The 20,005-nt window shown below is 47.1% G+C and overlaps 1 protein-coding gene across 1 annotated transcript in view; it reads right to left on the bottom strand.

The window, feature by feature from the left end:
• The window catches only part of PEMT (phosphatidylethanolamine N-methyltransferase), a 156,812-nt gene that overhangs the window by 63,443 nt on the left and 73,364 nt on the right, over positions 1-20,005 (bottom strand). The window contains exon 4 of the mRNA XM_040356345.1: positions 17,251-17,396. Within this exon, the coding sequence (XP_040212279.1) occupies positions 17,251-17,396 (146 nt within the window). The remainder of the gene's footprint in view (positions 1-17,250; positions 17,397-20,005) is intronic.

Here is a 20,005-nt window from a genome sequence, read left to right as displayed (position 1 = left end):
GTCATGTGGTTACTTTTCTGGATTTTGACTGGATGTTAGAGATCAAAGCAGAATTTAGTGTAAGGAATACACAAGATAAAATGCATGTTGACAAGGGGAGTGTAGAGGGCGGGGAGTCTACTGACATCACGACTCCACCCACAGAGCTCCAGACAACAGACCCACCCACAAAATCTGCAGTTTTTCGGGTCTTAAAACAGACAGAGGAGAGACATTTGACAGGTAAGGATACATGCAGAAGGCATCTATATCCTTATAGATCAGCACTATGGCAGTAGTTAGAAAGGATGAGAGGGGGGTTTACATCCACTTTAATTTATTTTTCGTACCAAACTGAGAACAACACGGGGCCGCAGGCACCGAATACCGATGCACCATTCTATTTCATGTTGGCACCATAAAACAGGGGAAATAAATATTCTTTCTATTTTGTAGCTGTCAATTTCTCAGGAAACTCTACACATATGACCCGCAGCATATTACACGGCGCAGATGTCGGTCTTGTAAGGCCTGTTAAATTATAGAAGCTCTTGCTGTTGTTATCAACACCGAAGACTTAAAAGGATTGCCTACCTCAATTATTTTTTCCTCTCGCTGCTCCCTGCTAGGCGAGTGACGAGATTGGTTCCTTTGGACCCTCGCTGTGCTGTTACTCATCGTTACGCGGCTAATCAAAATCTCTTCCCCAGTTATGCAGTTGACCTGGATAAGGCTTGTCTGTGTTGTGTTTTAATTAAAAACTGCTCTGCAGTGAAACATGGCTAAAGGCCACAAGCGGTAACTCACACAATTATGTAGATATTTGATTCACATACAATAATCACTCAGTTAAAGCGCAAGTTTAATCTGCTTATATTTTGCCTTACCTGGTTCCTGCTCCCCCCGTAGGGTCGCCACCTTTTCTTCAAGTCAAACCCGAACACTTTAGCGGCGCACAGCAATTTTTTTTAATAGTGTAGCGCCTGTGTACTATTCAGTACAGGTGCTATGTTAAATCTAGTGGGATGAGAGACTTACTTGCTCTCATCTGTGTTTGATTTGGTTAAAGTGGAGGTTCACCCGGAACTAACATTTTTTAACATTAGATTGAGGCTCATTTTGTCTAGGGGAATCGGCTAGTTTTAAAATAGAAGCAGTACTTACCGTTTTAGAGAGCGATCTTCTCCGTCGCTTCCGGGTATGGGCTGCGGGACTGGGCGTTCCTATTTTGATTGACAGTCTTCCGACAAGCTTCCGACGGTCGCATCAATCGCGTCACAATTTTCCGAAAGTAGCCGAACGTCGGTGCGCATGCGCAGTATAGAGCCGCACCGACGTTCGGCTTCTTTCGGCTACTCGTGACGCGATGGATGCGACCGTCAGAAGCCTGTCGGAAGACTGTCAATCAAATAGGAACGCCCAGTCCCGAAGACCCATACCCAGAAGCGGCGGAGAAGATCGCTCTCTAAAACGGTAAGTACGGCTTCGATTTTAAAACAACTAGCCGATTCCCCTTCACAAAATGAGAATCAATCTAAGGGTAAAACATTTTTTATGGGTGAACTCCCGCTTTAAGTTTGGCTGTCGCCAGCCCCGAGCTGTCCTGTGGGTCACTCTGTTCTCCAGAGATGCTGTCTCATCTCTGGACGGTAGGTGGCTTCCCCCCTCCGTGATCTGTGTCCCCCCTCCATGTCCTCCTCTGTCAGGATGGAGAGCGGTGGTAGGAGCCGCTAAACCCGGCTCCTACCTTTTCTGAATGAACAGAGTCAGTGATCACTGACTCTGTCCATTCATATGACTGAGCATTGTAAACGGTGTTTACGATGCTTCAGTTTATGAATGGATAGGAGCCTCTGTCTCCTGTCCATTCATTTCCAGTACAGCTGAGAAAGGGACTGGGGAATATGTGTCCCTAGTCCCTTTCTCTGTCTTAAAGGGGAGATGTCAGAGGTCTGTTAAGACCCCTGATATCTCACCAAAGCCCCCCAACAGGGCTAATTAAAAAAAAGAAAAAAAATTGCAATAAATAATTTTAAAAATAAAATGTAAATAATAATAATAATAATAAGAATAGAAAAAAAAAAACACACACTGACAATCCACTACCCCCCCCCTAAAAAAAAATCACTGTAAAAAAAAAAAAAAAGTAAAAAATAAATTGTGTAAAAAAAAAAAAAAACTGTCACATGACATTAAAAAAAAAGTATCGGTATTCGGTATCGGCGAGTACTTGAAAAAAAAAAAGTGGTATCGGGACAACCCTAGTCTCTGGACAATACAACACAAGAGACATACATACCTTCCTTCCAAAGGGCCTGTTCAAGATAAAAAATTGACGATTCCAAATAAAGCCACCTATTTTTCAATCAGCTAAGATTTGAGTTTGTTTTCTGCAAGATAAAAGCTTAACTTGCCGCCTTCTTTAGGTTCACATACGCACTTGCCGGGGCACCAACGTCACAAACTAGGCCAGGTAAGATGAGCCGCATAACACAGAACTACCAAGGCCATTTCTGAAGGCTCATTGTACAGATTGTAAACAAAAGACGAACACAACTGACTATCGAGCGAGTGACACGAGGAACGATCTATTATTCCCATTAGAAGCTGAAGAGCCAAACAAAAACCTTGGTTGACAAAGAGCAAGATGCATACAGCATAGAAAAGTCTAGAGTGGCACAGTAACCTTGTTCTCTGTGGTGGAACAGAGGGTGTCATAGCCTGGGTTATTGATTGCTGTTGGGCACCAACTGTGATTGCTTTGATTCTGTTTTTCCAAGGGGGAAAAAAAAACAAGGACCGAAAACATATTACAGTGAAATCTTGGATTATGAGCATTATCCGTTGTAGGAGAATGCTCGCATATCAAAGCGAGTTTCCCCATTAAAGTCAATGGAAACGAAAATAATTTGTTCCGCATTGACTTCAATAGCATGCAATACCGAATGCGGCCAGATGTGGGGGGGGGGCGCAAGAGAGCCTTGGAAACACATTAAAAGGCCAGAGGATAGCTCGGCTGACCGCGGCAAACATTGGAAAGGGACAGAAATTGCCGCTCTAGGCAGGTCTCCTTTGATTGAAATCTTCTTCTCAGAAACCGAGGGTGCTGGCAATGCACATGGCAATTAGAAACAAAAGATAATTAGGACAGCCGCACTTCGATCCAACGTAACTTTATTGTAAAAGAAGTGGAAACAGGCACTACAAATGACAGCAACGGAACCTAGGACAGCTGACACGTTTCACACTAACATTAGTGTTTACTCATAGAGTATCTGATTCTATGAATCAGACGCAGAGATGCGACGGCGTATCTGGAGATACGCCGTCGGAACTGCTTTCTGAATCCGGGCGATTGTCTTTAAATCTTCTATCCAACGTAACTTTATTGTAAAAGAAGTGGAAACAGGCACTACAAATGACAGCAACGGAACCTAGGACAGCTGACACGTTTCACACTAACATTAGTGTTTACTCATAGAGTATCTGATTCTATGAATCAGACGCAGAGATGCGACGGCGTATCTGGAGATACGCCGTCGGAACTGCTTTCTGAATCCGGGCGATTGTCTTTAAATCTTCTATATTAAGGGCCAGGTAATCTCTTTGTATTTGCCTTGTTACTTATATATAGATTAGGCAAAATGGCTATATTGTTATATCTTCCTCTCTCTATGGTACACCATATGACTCAATCCCAAGGTTCTCCTCCTGATGTTGTCCCAAGAAATGTACATTTATACATTTTCTAAACGCATCCATCAATATTTACAGGTAAAAGTTATATATATATATATATTTTTTTTATTATTTTATTTCATTTTGTTACTGCATATACCCGCTGGCATTCTGTTTATAACAATGATTATGATCTGGTCATCATTTATATATATATGTGTGTTTATTTCTGTATTTCTTTGTTTATACATTATGTGATTTTTCATTTTGCGTTTCAGTAGTGCTTGACAAACTCCTGAAGAAGCCAAATTGAATGGCGAAACATGTGGAGAGAATTGTCTGTATGCATTTATTAAGCTTTATTTATTTTATGATGGATTTTTATATCTTTTCTAATTTTGTAGGATAAAATATATCTATTTTTGATATAAACTTTTTTATTTTTTGCACCTTAAAAATCCTGTTTGATTCTTCCATACTTATACAGGGTGATCAGTGCTTGTAACTCTCCCACCGCACTGATCACCCGGACTGTCCAAGTATCAGGTGAAGCATCAAAGCATTTGCCCGAGTACAGGTACTCGGGCAAATGCTCGGTATCAGTACCGATACTAATATCGGTATCGGGACAACCCTAGACAGCATGCAAATTAGTGCTCAATTATTTTTTTGGGGGGGAGGGGATTTTCTCTGACAAAAAATGCCCATATATCTTGGGGGGCGCAATTTGGCATGTTCGCCCTGGGCTCTAGATGACCTTGTCCTGGCACTGCCCAAGATATAAGAGAATCCTGGGGTTGTTTACCAATCCACCAAAATCTGACATATGAGTTTTGAAGGGTTTGACCCTTTAACCGAAGAGACCTTTTCAGTAACCATTGTGAAACAAAGTTACCATGGCTTTGACACAAAAATACTTGTTTCTTTACCTTTCTTCCCCTTGGGGCTTCTGCTGGATCATTTCCACACTGACCTACAGCAGGAGACAAGGCAGCATTACGCGTGTACGCAGACAGCGGCCGCCTTTCATACTCGCTCGGTAGATGACACACAAACCTCAATAGAGGATGAGTCATGATGGCAGCCGGAGATGTTTACCTGCAGAAAAGATTTAGCCTTTGTCACTGCTGATGGCGGGGAGCATCCGAATGTGAACAATAAACTTTTCTTTTCTTTTTTTTTTCTATTAGTTGAGTTCTAAAGATGACATGTTTGCCGCTTGAGCCCCAGGTGCTGTCCCACTGACCGGAATATTATGGAGCGGCCAGAGCAATGACTCAGTCAATTAGTGATTGTTATAAAGTAAACAACCAACAAAATCAGGTCAGTAGACAATAGCCTGAAAGTAGAGGAAACCCAATCTTTAAAGTCTCAAAAAACTTAAAGTAATTTTCAAAATTTTGAAATCTGAAATTGTTATTTAAAGCGGAAGTGAACCCATCCATAAAACCAAAAAAATAGGAATGTGGCGCTTACTAATCCTCATGAAAACTGAAAACTATCATAACTCGTCAAAATTCCAAAAAATAACTAGTAAGTACAGTAACCAATATCCAATAATGATAGTGGCCCAGATTCAAAGAGATCTGCGCTATATTTGCGGAGGCGCAGGGCAACGATTTTGCCCTGTGCCCACGCAAATATTTTTCGCTGCCCTCGATTCACGGAGCAGTAGCTCCGTAAATTGCGAGGGCGCGCCGGCAAAATTGCCCGGCGTAAGCGTGCGCAATGTAAATGATCCCGCCGGGGGCGGGAATCATTTAAATTAGGCGCGCTCCCGTGCCGAGCATAGAGCGCATGCTCCATCGGGAAACTTTCCCGACGTGCATTGCGGCAAATGACGTCGCAAGGACGTCATTTGCTTCAAAGTGAACGTGAATGGCGTCCAGCGCCATTCACGAATCACTTACGCAAACGACGTGAAATTAAAATTTCACGTCGCGGGAACGGCGGCTATACTTTAGCATTGGCTGCCCCTACTATTAGAAGGGGCAGCCTTACGCTAAAGATGCCGTACGGAAACTCTGTACCTTGCGTACGCAGGGCCCGCGCAACATTGTGAATCGGCGTAAGTATGCAATTTGCATACTATACGCTGACCACAATAGGAGCGCCCCCTAGCGGTCAACGCAAGAATGCAGCCTAAAATCTGCGTGGCATAAGAGCCTTATGTCACGCAGATTTTAGGCTGCAGTCGGCGTAACGAGTTCTCTGAATCAGGAGAACTCGTTACGCCGGCGCAAGTCAGCAATTGCGCTGCGTAACCTATGGTTACGCAGGCGCAATTGCTTACTGAATCTGGGCCAGTGCAAATAAATGTGCAAAATGTAGCAGCTGTGCAAAATATGCAATAAAGTGTAAAAAAAATTGTGCAAACACAGCAATAAATTAATAGTGCAACAACAGCAAATACTGTAAAGTGCAAAATGCCAATCCAGGGCTTCCAAAAAGGCAAAAATGTGCAAAAGTTCTTTTTCTTTGTGCAAAAATATAGTCCAATAATTTTGGAGCAATCTCATCACATAAAGTGCATAGGAATCCAACTGTGGTAATGAATCAAAACATGCAAATCAGTTCAAGTATAAAGTGCATGTGCCATCATCCGACTAATCTTCTCCATCCAGTGTAAGTGAAATTGTTTCCCCCAGCCTCTCACCTCATATAGCGAATAAGTATGCTTAAAGCGGGAGTTCACCCGAAAAAAATGTTTTAACCTTAGATTGATGCTCATTTTGTGAAGGGGAATCGGGTAGTTTTTTTTAAAATCGAAGCCGTACTTACCATTTTAGAGAGCGATCTTCTCCGCCGCTTCCGGGTATGGGTCTTCGGGACTGGGCGTTCCTATTTGATTGACAGGCTTCCGACGGTCGCATACATCGCGTCACGAGTAGTCGAAAGAAGCCGAACGTCGGTGCGGCTCTATACGGCGCCTGCGCACCGACGTTCGGCTACTTTCGGAAAATCGGGACGCGATAGATGCGACCGTCGGAAGCCTGTCAATCAAATAGGAACGCCCAGTCCCGCAGCCCATACACGGAAGCGGCGGAGAAGATCGCTCTCTAAAACGGTAAGTACGGCTTCGATTTTAAAAAAACTACCCGATTCCCCTAGACAAAATGAGCATCAATCTAAGGTTAAAAATTTACTTTTCGGGTGAACCTCCACTTTAAAGCCTTGTACGCACGGTCGGACTTCAAACAAACTTTTCCGTGGCTTTTTGTTTCAAGGGAGTTGGCCGGGCACACCCATAGCATACACAAAGCAGGACTTTTCTGCAAACTTTGCCAAAACGTTCCCAGCATCACGTGTTTTTTCTGCTCTTTACCGCCACCTTCAACTTCTGCTATTGTTGGTTGATTTTAACATTGGTCCTGGGCATGCGTATTTGTACTTCGGACAAAAGTCTGATGGACTTCTGTACACACGATAGGACTTTGCACCGTAGGACTTTTGTTGCCGAAAAGTTTGTCCGTTTGCAGAGCGAACTTTTGTCCGATGAAAACTGAAAAATTTTGTCCGATGGAGCGTACACACGGTAGGATTTTTTTGGAAAACCTGCTCATTTTGAAGTCACTTCTGGTTGGACTGCAAGCCGCAATCCCAACCCTACGCTGTTCTCTTAGCACAAGATGTTTGTGTGAAACGCGTCTACGTGACCTCATGTTGGTGTCTTTGGTGTTATCACTTTGAACAATAAAAGGCAGTCAGAATTCCTGGATGTGCAGCCATTTATTTTCTTACTACGCTGCTCTCTTGCTTCTGGATAGGCCCAGATCTCCCCAGGATCGGCCCAATCTCTGGCCCAGCAGCCCGGAGCAGCACAACACAAGCCCACCCAGACAGCCGTCCAGGTGGCACAGAACCCCAATCACTTGACTTCACCCAAATATATAGGTTCTCCCAGCAGGCCAAGAGACCCAAGAAGATCCTTTCCCATTGGCTGAGATACCCCATCCTGTAGTGGTCGGAGGGGAAGCTGTCGCCACTAAGGGACCGATGACTTCATTACCAGGGACCATTGTGAGTAGCTGAAGCAAGTACTGGAGCAGTCTTCTCACCAACCAGGGACAGTGAAGAATCGGGAAACTTCAGCAGGTGTTAAGCCAGGGACCCAGCCAGCAGAGGTGACGCTTGAAGAGCAGACCTGTGTGCCAAGCCAGGGACCGAGCAGGCCAGTGGGGTGACACTTGGAGTATATGGTGTGCCAAGCTAGGAAGCGGGGGTGACGCTTGAGGAGTATCTGGATTGCCAAGCTAGGGAGCCAGCAGGGAAGTGGGGGTGACGCTTGAGGAGTATCTGGATTGCCAAGCTAGGGAGCCAGCAGGGAAGCGAGGGTGACGCTTGAGGAGTATCTGGTGTGCCAAGCTAGGAACCCAGCAGGGAAGCGGGGGTGACGCTTGAGGAGTATCTGGATTGCCAAGCTAGGGAGCCAGCAGGGAAGCGAGGGTGACGCTTGAGGAGTATCTGGTGTGCCAAGCTAGGAACCCAGCAGGGAAGCGGGGGTGACGCTTGAGGAGTATCTGGATTGCCAAGCTAGGGAGCCAGCAGGGAAGCGGCGGTGACGCTTGAGGAGTATCTGGATTGCCAAGCTAGGGAGCCAGCAGGGAAGCGGCGGTGACGCTTGAGGAAGATACTGAGTGAGAAGGTTGGAAGAATTCAGGAGATCCAGTGGCAGCGGATCAGCAAGTCTAGTGAGAGAGACTGGGAGCTCAGAGGAGTGAAGATCAACAAGAAGTGATTGTAGAGGAAGTACAGAAGTCCATTACAACTTTTGTTAGAAATTGTTATAAGACTGTTGCCATAGGAGACAGCGCTACTACACATGCAGATGTGGTGCATTTCCCTGCATGGCTGTCTACCTATAGAAGTCTCTGAGTCTGATAATTACCATTGCAACTAAAGGATGTCCTGGCCCTAACCCTCTCTTCCGTTCAAGAGAAAATAAATCTCTTTGCATTCCAGAAGTGTCTGGCGCCCATTAATCTTGCATTACACCCACCATGCCTTGTAACCCACTCTACAGAGAAGGATGTCAGCTGTCCCTAAATCTGACCAAAGGGGACCCGCGATCTTACTACATATTCCATGAAAATTTAAGGCAGTTCTGAAGGCAAAAGGGGGTCCAACCCGGTACTTGTAAGGCGTACCTAATAAAGTGGCCGGTGAGTGCCAAAATGCATTACGCTATGAGTATGACAACAAATTACATAATTATTTCCTCTGTTTTGGGGACACGGGTTTCAGAGGACTCATTAGGTACATGTGTTGCCTTCAGGGTTTCTGGAAACATTAATCTGCCATTACATGAGAAAAACAAGTCCATTACACAGCATTACAGGTATCCAGACTGGACAGACCTGGTGTGTACTGGATGCCGTCACTTCTAAAGGACATAAACACGGGGTCATTCTATTCCGGGCCAAACCAACCCACATTCCGCCTGGTCAGTACAGCAAAAAAACTATACTGCAAAGCAACCAATCAGAAGGCTCTTGTAAAGTGAGAGCTGCAAGAGATTACCATCCTCTGTAAACTACTAATAAGCCTGTAATGAGGCACCATTCCTTCCACTGAGGCCGGGTTCACACTATTCCTTCCACTGAGGCCGGGTTCACACTATTCCTTCCACTGAGGCCGGGTTCACACTATTCCTTCCACTGAGGCCGGGTTCACACTATTCCTTCCACTGAGGCCGGGTTCACACTATTCCTTCCACTGAGGCCGGGTTCACACTATTCCTTCCACTGAGGCCGGGTTCACACTATTCCTTCCACTGAGGCCGGGTTCACACTATTCCTTCCACTGAGGCCGGGTTCACACTATTCCTTCCACTGAGGCCGGGTTCACACTATTCCTTCCACTGAGGCCGGGTTCACACTATTCCTTCCACTGAGGCCGGGTTCACACTATTCCTTCCACTGAGGCCGGGTTCACACTATTCCTTCCACTGAGGCCGGGTTCACACTATTCCTTCCACTGAGGCCGGGTTCACACTATTCCTTCCACTGAGGCCGGGTTCACACTATTCCTTCCACCGAGGCCGGGTTCACACTATTCCTTCCACTGAGGCCGGGTTCACACTATTCCTTCCACTGAGGCCGGGTTCACACTATTCCTTCCACTGAGGCCGGGTTCACACTATTCCTTCCACTAACACTGCAGGCAACCACCGAAATACACGGCTGAATCATCCCAACTGTTTTACCTGCCAAACTTTGTGTACATCTGATCTGTACTGAGAGTGCACTTACTATATGCTCCCAGCACAGAGACTAAGCCGTCACTGTGCGGCCCTTTGCTTGCATTTATCTGGCCCTTGGGGGACTATTCCTCCAACTGACAACAATGGGGCACCATTCCTTCCACTGACACCAACAATGAGGCACCATTCCTCCCACTGACACCAACAATAGGGCACCATTCCTCCCACTGACACCAACAATAGGGCACCATTCCTCCCACTGACACCAACAATAGGGCACCATTCCTCCCACTGACGCCAACAATAGGGCACCATTCCTCCCACTGACACATACAATAGGGCACCATTCCTTCCACTGACGCCAACAATGAGGCACCATTCCCCCCACTGACACCAACAATAGGGCACCATTCCTCCCACTGACACCAACAATAGGGCACCATTCCTCCCACTGACACCAACAATAGGGCACCATTCCTTCCACTGACGCCAACAATAGGGCACCATTCCTTCCACTGACGCCAACAATGAGGCACTATTCCCCCCACTGACACCAACAATAGGGCACCATTCCTCCCACTGACACCAACAATGAGACACCATTCCTCCCACTGACAACAATAGGGCACCATTCCTCCCACTGACACCAACAATAGGGCACCATTCCTCCCACTGACACCAACAATGAGGCACCATTCCTCCCACTGACACCAACAATAGGGCACCATTCCTTCCCCTGACACCAACAATAGGGCACCATTCCTCCCACTGACACCAACAATAGGGCACCATTCCTCCCACTGACACCAACAATGAGGCACCATTCCTCCCACTGACACCAACAATATGGCACCATTCCTTCCACTGACGCCAACAATGAGGCACCATTCCTCCCACTGACACCAACAATGAGACACCATTCCTCCCACTGACACCAACAATAGGGCACGATTCCTCCCACTGACACCAACAATGAGGCACCATTCCTCCCACTGACACCAACAATAGGGCACGATTCCTCCCACTGACACCAACAATGAGGCACCATTCCTCCCACTGACAACAATAGGGCACCATTCCTTCCACTGACACCAACAATGAGACACCATTCCTCCCACTGACACCAACAATAGGGCCCCATTCCTCCCACTGACACCAACAATAGGGCACCATTCCTCCCACTGACACCAACAATAGGGCACCATTCCTCCCACTGACACCAACAATAGGGCCCCATTCCTCCCACTGACACCAACAATAGGGCACCATTCCTCCCACTGACACCAACAATAGGGCACCATTCCTTCCACTGACACCAACAATGAGGCACCATTCCTCCCACTGACACCAACAATAGGGCACCATTCCTTCCACTGACACCAACAATGAGGCACCATTCCTCCCACTGACACCAACAATAGGGCACCATTCCTTCCACTGACATCAACAATGAGACACCATTCCTCCCACTGACAACAATGAGACACCAACAATGAGACAAAGAAAAAAAACATTTAGAAGGGAAAGCGAAGGAAAAAGGTAAGTGAACCAACAATGCACTATCTTAATGGAGCCTATTTAGAAAATAAAAAACAAACCTTTACAACCCCTTTAAGGAATTCATTTCCAGCTATTTTATAACTACCCCGAGGACTGTGCGTGACACCATAATCCCTAAATCTACTTTTTCCTTCCCCGCGCGCTCTGCGTGTCATTTCTACAGTCCTGGGCTGTGTCACTTCTCTGTGTATCACCGCGAGGTGATCATTCATTTTCTCATATGTCTCCGGTGAATGAGCCGTACAGCTCTGCGTTCAATCAGTAATTAAGCGGGATCCTTGCTTCCCGCTGCTCCCAGCGCCGTCCGCCGACACATATTTACACTGGCCTATTTTGCTTGGTTATTTATAAGCATGGGAAATTCAGGCCGAGTCATTAATATGATTTCCTTTCCGGATTTGGGGGCCCACCTAGCAGGAGAACAGACAAGGTCCAGGGCTCCAAAAATTCCAGGAGTCATAGTGAGTATTAACACCGGTGTTTAGAAATGGTGAGTTGTTTGGTTCATACCTTAAAGGCAAATTCCACCCGGAACGGATATCTCAGTTATAAGTGGGCGCCGTTGGGGTGAATCACCTGTCCTCTTCTGATGTTCTCCAGAAATGCAGTTTGCAAAATTTCCCAGTATTTTGCATGTGTCTCAACAATAGTAGAAATTACACTTTTTCAATCTGAAATAGAGGCCCGGAGTTAAAAGAAGAAAGCATGGACGAAGGGCCGGCATGACCGGGTTAAAAGGGGTTGGTCTAGGGAAAGGGTTTCTGGTCAGTGGAAAGCATTCTTTTAAAGGTACTCATGTGATTGGTGGGGAGGGCTGGAGAAGGTGGGGCTGCAGTAAGGGGGTCTGTAGGAGGGACTTGGAAGCCATCAGTCGGAGGAGAGGGTGCTTGGGGGCAACGACCCACCCTCCCGCCCTAATTGAGTTGTAAATAGTTGGGAGGTGTCTCCAGATCCTTTGTCTACATGCCATGACCCAACACAATTAAACACAGAAACAAAAAGGGGGGGGGGTGAAGGGATGTAGCATTACATTATCACAATGCCATTTTGTCCCCAACTCTCTTCTGGGCCAAAGTCTGTGGGTAGGAGGCCAGCCCACAGCCCCCTCCAAAGTACACAGTGACAGAAAAATGGTAAAAAAAACAGGAGACACTTCGGGACAAGTCCTTTATTAAAAAATAAAAAGATAAAAATGTCCAGCGATGTCCATTCATCTGCCATGCCTCTATGGGCGGCTCTCGCTGACTGACGCCTCTATCGCTTTGACAGCTGTTATATAGCTGAGAGAGGGGCCACCCGGTGATGTAAACGTAACTGGATGTACCCGTTACCAATTCGAATGGGGAGGCTGGGATCTGGGGGTCCCCTTGTTAAATAGGGCTTCCAAATTCCGATAGGTTGTTGGGATGAGGCCCTTATCCCCATCAACATGGGGACAAGGTGCATCGTGGTCCCAAAGCATCCTCCCCATGTTAAGGGCATGTGGCCTGGTATGGTTCAGGAGGGGGGGTGCTCTCTCGTCCCCCCTCTTTTCCTGCGGCCTGCCAGGTTGCGTGCTTGGATAAGGGTCTGGTATGGATTTTTGGGGGGACCCTAAGTACTGATACTTTTTTTCAAGTACTCGCCGATACCGAATACGATACTTTTTTTTAAATGTGTCCCCAAATGCAGCCATGTCCCCCACAGATGCAGCCATGTCCCCCCACATATGCAGCCACGTCCCCCACATATGCAGCCACGTCCCCCACATATGCAGCCACGTCCCCCACATATGTAGCCACGTCCCCCATATATGCAGCCATGTCCCCCACATATGCAGCCATGTCCCCCATATATGCAGCCATGTCCCCCACATATGCAGCCAAGTCCCCCCACATATGCAGCCATGTCTCCCCATACCTAGATGCCGCCGCCTAGTTAATTAGCGTGCGGGGAACATTACAGCTTTCATTTGAATAGCTGTCTGTTCCCCGCCGTGCGGCGTATAGACACTCCCCCTTGCTCGGGATTGGACGGGTGATCTGCACTTTGATAGACAGATCACCCGTCCAATCCCGAGCAAGGGGGAGTGTCTATACGCAGCGCGGCGGGGAACAGACAGCCATTCAAATGAAAGCTGTAATGTTCCCCGCACGCTGATTAAATAGGCGGCGGGGGCGTTGCGGTATGTGGCGGCATTGCGGCGGCGGCGGGGGAGGGGTAGTATCGGATCTGGCATCGGGGGCATTTGCGGGAGTACAAGTACTCCCGCAAATGCTCAGTATCGGTCCCGATACCGATACTGGTATCGGGACAACCCTAATTCCCATAGAAACCCTCCTAAACCTTGTGGATGGCCTTCCCAGAAGATTTGAAGCTGTTTTAGCTGCAAAGGGGGGGCCTGCTTAATATTGAACCCTATGGAGCATGTTGATTGGGGGGGGGGGGACCAATAAGGGCAAAATATAAGCAGATTAAATGCCAGCTTTAACATTCAAATTCGGATACATACCTGGAAAAAAAAACACTTTCAAGAGCTACTTCTAATTGCCATATCATTTCAAAAGGCTGCGTCATCAGAATAACACTTTTGCGTAGCAAAAAAGGTTGCCCGGAGTTAAAAAGTGTCAGCGGTGTAAAAAGAAAACAAAAATCGGCTTCCTGCAGAATGTGAAAGGTTATTATATCCCGGTCAGACGTCTGGAAGTGTGACGCAAGCGTGTAGATTAGTGAAGTGGTGTATTGTATACATAGAAGGGATCTGGATCTATGCAGCTGTCAGTACAGAGGGGCTGAGCTGTTTTCATTCCACACTGAGGAATATGACATGATTGCCGTGTAATGTGCATTCACTCTCCGATGGAATTATCATCAACAGACCACTGGAAATCAGAGAACCTATTGAAAAATGAGCCACATTCCTTCCCAAAGACTGCCAGCCTTTTATTAATGTAGAAATATAAAAATTTTACATCTTGGCAGCTTTACGTTTCAGCTTTTATTACTCTACCTACACATTTTGTCACACGTTTGTGTCGCAGTAGCACAAGCGCAGACGCGAGGCCTGAGTCTCCCGTCTTCACTCCATTTAACCCCTTTGTTACCACTGATGTGCCCCACCCCTTATGGCATTAAGCAGGGATGGACTGGCCATTGGGACTACAGGGAGTATCCCAGTGGGCCGATGGCTCAGTGGGCCGGCTTCAGTGACAGCGGACCGCCACCCCCTCTGCTCCTTTGTCTCTCCCTCCCCGCAGCGCTCACCTGGGGGGAGCAGAGAAGCAGGGGGAGGACCAGAGGAGCAGGGGGACGACAGAGGAGCATGGGGGAGGGGACAGACAGCTGACTCAACAGCTATGGCCTGGGAGTTTCTCACTTCTGCCTAATCTTGTCCCATAAGGGGGGGCACTGAACTGATTCTTTGCCCCGGGTGAAATAATGTCTAGCTTCCCCACTGGTACTGCCTATAAGAGTACCAGTACCAGCCATTCTACTCTATTAAAGTAGAACGGCTAGTGGCTAGTGAAGGGGGAGAGGGGGCTTGGGTGGCCGAGGGGGCGGGAGTTGTCCGGCCACCATGGGAGAGACCTGTCAAAGGGGGCCAGTCTGGATGAAGTCCAGGGCCAAATTTTTGTCCCAGTCCAGCCCTGGCATGAAGAGGGCGAAAAAAAAAAAAAAAAAAAAAAGTACAGCCGACTCCTGGCTTTATTGTAGAAATGATCAAGGTAAAGACACCCGAACACTCACAGCATTGGTGCCAACGCTGCAACCTTGGACCCTTTGGCATTTTTTGTGTAGGCCTCAAGGCCCCGCCAGAGTGCAGACTGATTTTTAGCAATTTAATGTGTCTTCAGTCAATGGCGGTCTCCTGAAGCATGTCCTCAGTCTCCAACAACTCCTATAGCATGTTCACAGTGTCCGACAGTCTCCTCCATCCAGCCTGTCTGCAGTCTCTGACCATCTTCTGTATTATGTCTGCAGTCCCTGACCATTTCTGGTATCAAGTCTGCAGTACCTGACCATCTCCTGTTTTGTGGTTGCAGTCTCTGACATTTTCCTGCATTATATCCACACAATCTGACCATATCCTGTATCACGTCTGCAGTCTCTGACCATCTCTTATCTGCAGACGTGATATGCTTCAGTTTTTGAATGAAGCCACTCAGCACAGAGCAGTTCCCATTAATTTGCTGTCAAGTACAGCTGAGGCTGCATAGAAAGGCATGAGTCTTTGAGCTTTGGGGTGCACACCCTAATGCAATGGGGTGCGCACACCTATGATCATGTCTGCCGTCTCTGTCCATCTCTTGGATTATGTCTGCAGCCTCTGTCCATCTCTTGGATCATGTCTGCAGTCTCTGTCCATCTCTTGGATTATGTCTACAGCCTCTGTCCATCTCTTGGATCATGTCTGCAGCCTCTGTCCATCTCTTGGATCATGTCTGCAGCCTCTGTCCATCTCTTGGATCATGTCTGCAGCCTCTGTCCATCTCTTGGATCATGTCTGCAGCCTCTGTCCATCTCTTGGATCATGTCTGCAGCCTCTGTCCATCTCTTGGATTATGTCTGCAGCCTCTGTCCATCTCTTGGATTATGTCTGCAGCCTCTGTCCATCTCTTGGATTATGTCTGCAGCCTCTGTCCATCTCTTGGATCATGTCTGCAGCCTCTGTCCATCTCTTGGATTATGTCTGCAGCCTCTGTCCATCTCTTGGATTATGTCTGCAGCCTCTGTCCATCTCTTGGATTATGTCTGCAGCCTCTGTCCATCTCTTGGATTATGTCTGCAGCCTCTGTCCATCTCTTGGATTATGTCTGCAGCCTCTGTCCATCTCTTGGATTATGTCTGCAGCCTCTGTCCATCTCTTGGATTATGTCTGCAGCCTCTGTCCATCTCTTGGATTATGTCTGCAGCCTCTGTCCATCTCTTGGATTATGTCGGCAGTCTCTGTCCATCTCTTGGATCATGTCTGCAGTCTCTGTCCATCTCTTGTATCATGTCTGCAGTCTCTGTCTATCTCTTGTATCATGTCGGCAGTCTCTGTCCATCTCTTGTATCATGTCTTGCATACTCTGCCCATCTCCTGTATCAGGTCTGCAGTCTCTGAACATCTCCTGTTTCATGTCTGCTTTCACTCACCACCTCCTGTTTTATGGCCACAGTCTCTGACCATCTCTTGTGTCATGTCTGCAGTCTCTACCCATCTCCTGCATCACTTCTGCAGTCTGACCAGCTCTCGTATTACATCCACATTCTCTGTCCATCTCTTGGATTATGTCTGCAGTCTCTGTCCATCTCTTGGATTATGTCTGCAGTCTCTGTCCATCTCTCGTATCATGTCTGCAGTCTCTGATCATCTCTTGTATCATGTCTGCAGTCTCTGACCATCTCTCGTATCATGTCTGCAGTCTCTGATCATCTCTTGTATCATGTTTGCAGTCTCTGACCACCTCCTGTTTTATGGCCGCAGTCTCTGACCACCTCCTGTTTTATGGCCGCAGTCTCTGACCATCTCTTTTATCGTGTCAATAGTCTTTGACTATATCCTGTTGTGTGTCTGCTGTCTCAGACAATGAATATTCACAGAATTTTATGTGCAGCCCTTTGCTGACGTCAGGCACCACACTTGAGACATACAGACCACCAGAGAGGAGAGTACAATACCTCCATTGCAGCGAACATCCATTACCATTTTTTGGGTGAAAATGTGCTTGTCCATACATGGGGCTGTACTGCCACCTTTTCAATCAACTTTGTGTGTATTGACGTTTTAAGCACCGCCACCCCAGCTGTATATAAAGCTCATAATACTCCATCTTTTTATTTACCCAAAAAGTTTGACATTTGCTTACCTAAATATGTTCCGACGAATCCCAACGCCAGGAAGCTGGAAATGACCAGAACTCCGCCCACAGCGACTAGAGCCGCCCCCAGGTAATAAAACGTTTGTCTTTTCAGGAATTCGGACTGCGGTTGAAAGGCCATTGCTTCTGTAAAGCTGTAAAACAGTTAAAAGCAAACAATGACATAACCAGGGGGGAAAATATCACTGCATAATACCATTAAAGCAGGGGTCTCAAACTTGTGGCCCTCCAGCTGTTGTACCTTGATACGCCGGGCGCACGTACGTTCATTAATCTAGCTAGTTTGCATATTCTACGCGGAAATATACGGAAGCGCCCCTAGCGGCCAGCGTAAATATGCACCCTAAGATACGGCGGCGTAAGAGACTTACACCGCTCCTATCTAGGCAACTGTGAGGCGTATCTGATTCTATGAATCAGGCGCGGAGATGCGACGCCTCACACTCAGAGTTACGGCGGCGTATCTGGAGATACGCCGTCGTAACTCCTTTGTGAATCCGGGCCAGGGTCTGCAAGTGAGTCATCTGTACACAACAATAGGGCAGAGCTAGGCAGCAGTAGTAACTTCACACTGAAATATCAGGACACAGCACAGGACTAAAACATCAACGGACAAGGGAATTTAAACTGGGATAGTTGGCAAGTATGAGGCAGCTGCTTTGGGCCCCACAACAATGACAGGGCCCAGGGCAGCTGCCCCTTTCTGCCCTACCTTAAAAACGGCCCTGGTTATATACTCTGCCCTAACCTGTTATACACTCTAAGCGGACTGACTGCACACTACACCAAATACCCTGCCTAATCTCCATTTATAAATACTATTAGCTAGATTCAGAAAGACTTAGGCTGGCGTATCAGTAGATACGCCAGCCTAAGTCTGAATTTGCGCCGGCCCCAATTTAAGCGTATTCTGGTAACCAGATCCGCTTAAATTAGGCTCAGATACGAGCGGCGCAAGTGTCTTACACCGTCGTATCCTAAAGTGTAATTTTTAGGCTGACCGCTAGGTGGCGCTTCCATTGCGGTCGGCGTAGAATATCTAAATCACTAGATACGCCTATTCACGAACGTACGCCCGACCGACGCAGTACAGATACGCCGTTTACGTAACGCATTATCAGGCCTAAAGTTATTCCATCAAATAGCTGGAATAGTAATGTTAAGTATGGCCGCCGTTCCCGCGTCGAAATTCGAAAATTTTACGTCGTTTGCGCAAGTCGTCCGTGAATAGGGATTTACGTCATTTACGTCCACGTCAAAACCAATAGGACCGTGCGGCGTACTTTGCCGCAATGCACACTGGGATATGTAGGCGGACAGCGCATGCACTGTTCGTAAATTACGTCAATCACGTAAGTTCACCCCTCCATTACCATAAACACGCCTCCTCAGCTAAATTTGAATTAGGCGCGCTTACACTCGCCCGATTTACTCTACGCCGCCGTAACTTAGCAGGCAAGTACTTTGTGAATCATGTATTTGCCTTTCTAACTTACGGCGGCGTAGTGTATATGCCATACGCTACGCCTGCCTAACGTTGCGCCCGTCTACGTGAATCTGGCTATTTAAGCGGACTGACTGCACACTACACCAAATACCCTGCCTAATCTCCATTTATAAATACTATATATGAACGCTGTGTAGGCAACCTTATAAAATGTTTGGCCAATCATGGCTCTCACAGCAGATTGCACCGTGATTAGCCAAAGCATGCAGGTCCGTTGCATGCTTTGGCCAATCAGCAGCTGTTGATGCACTGCGATCTCGCAGTGCTTTATGGGGCGCTCCGCAGCGCTCAAATTTGCCACAATCTCCCATATGTTAATTTTTTCTGCGAACAAACGAACACCTGATGTTCGCGTCAAACTTACATTCGACTCGAACATCGGGACCACCCCTACTCCATTGTTGGCACAAGGAAATCAGACACAATCCTGGTGAACGCTGCCTTATCTCTGCAGGTGGAAAACGTCCCCATATAAGAAACAAACATGCACATCAATAAGGAATCAGAAATATTCCCAGAGGAAAGAGTGCATTAGGTGTTCAGCGGAAAAGTTTAAACAGCGGTGAGTCAGAAGTCTTCAAAGAAGTACCCATGAAAACTTCCGTGCCGCAGCGTTACATAAGAAGATGTCTAATGGGTGAGGCAACAGCGTGTGTTCTGACAAAATCTTTTGATGCTGAAAGGTGTTTCTCTTTCTCTTCTTAGAAAGCTGGGAGATTTGTTACATAAAATATAAAAATGAATACATGAAATATTATAAGGATAACTGAAACAAAGAACAAAAATGTAATATAGTGCAGCTTACTTAGGCTTAGGCTGCAATCTCCCGGTGGCCGCTAGGTGGCGTTTCGTTTTTGTACGCAACGAATATGCAAATGAGGAGTTCCGCCGATTCAGAAACGAACGCCCGCCCCCTTTTTTTTTTACGTCGCTTGCATTTGGCTTTTTCTGGCGTATAGTTACCGATGCTATGTGAGGGGTATCCTATGTTAAGTATGGCCGTCGTTCCCGCGCCGAGTTTAACATTTTTACGTCGTTTCAGAATACGGCCGGACGCAAGTTACGCTCCCGCTGAAACCAATGAAGTCCTAGCGACGTCATTTGGAGCAATGCACGCTGGGAAATTTAGCCGGCGGCACATGCGCAGTTAAATCGGCGCGGAGACGCGCCTGATTTAAATAGTTCACTCCCCCTAGCCGCGGATTTTGAATTCCGCCGGGGGATTTAGGATACGCC

The sequence above is a fragment of the Rana temporaria genome, chromosome 6, assembly GCF_905171775.1.
Source record: "Rana temporaria chromosome 6, aRanTem1.1, whole genome shotgun sequence".
NCBI classification, from domain to species: Eukaryota; Metazoa; Chordata; class Amphibia; order Anura; family Ranidae; genus Rana; species Rana temporaria.
Note: the sequence above shows the minus strand (reverse complement) of the source record. Positions and strands in the feature narration are given on the sequence as shown.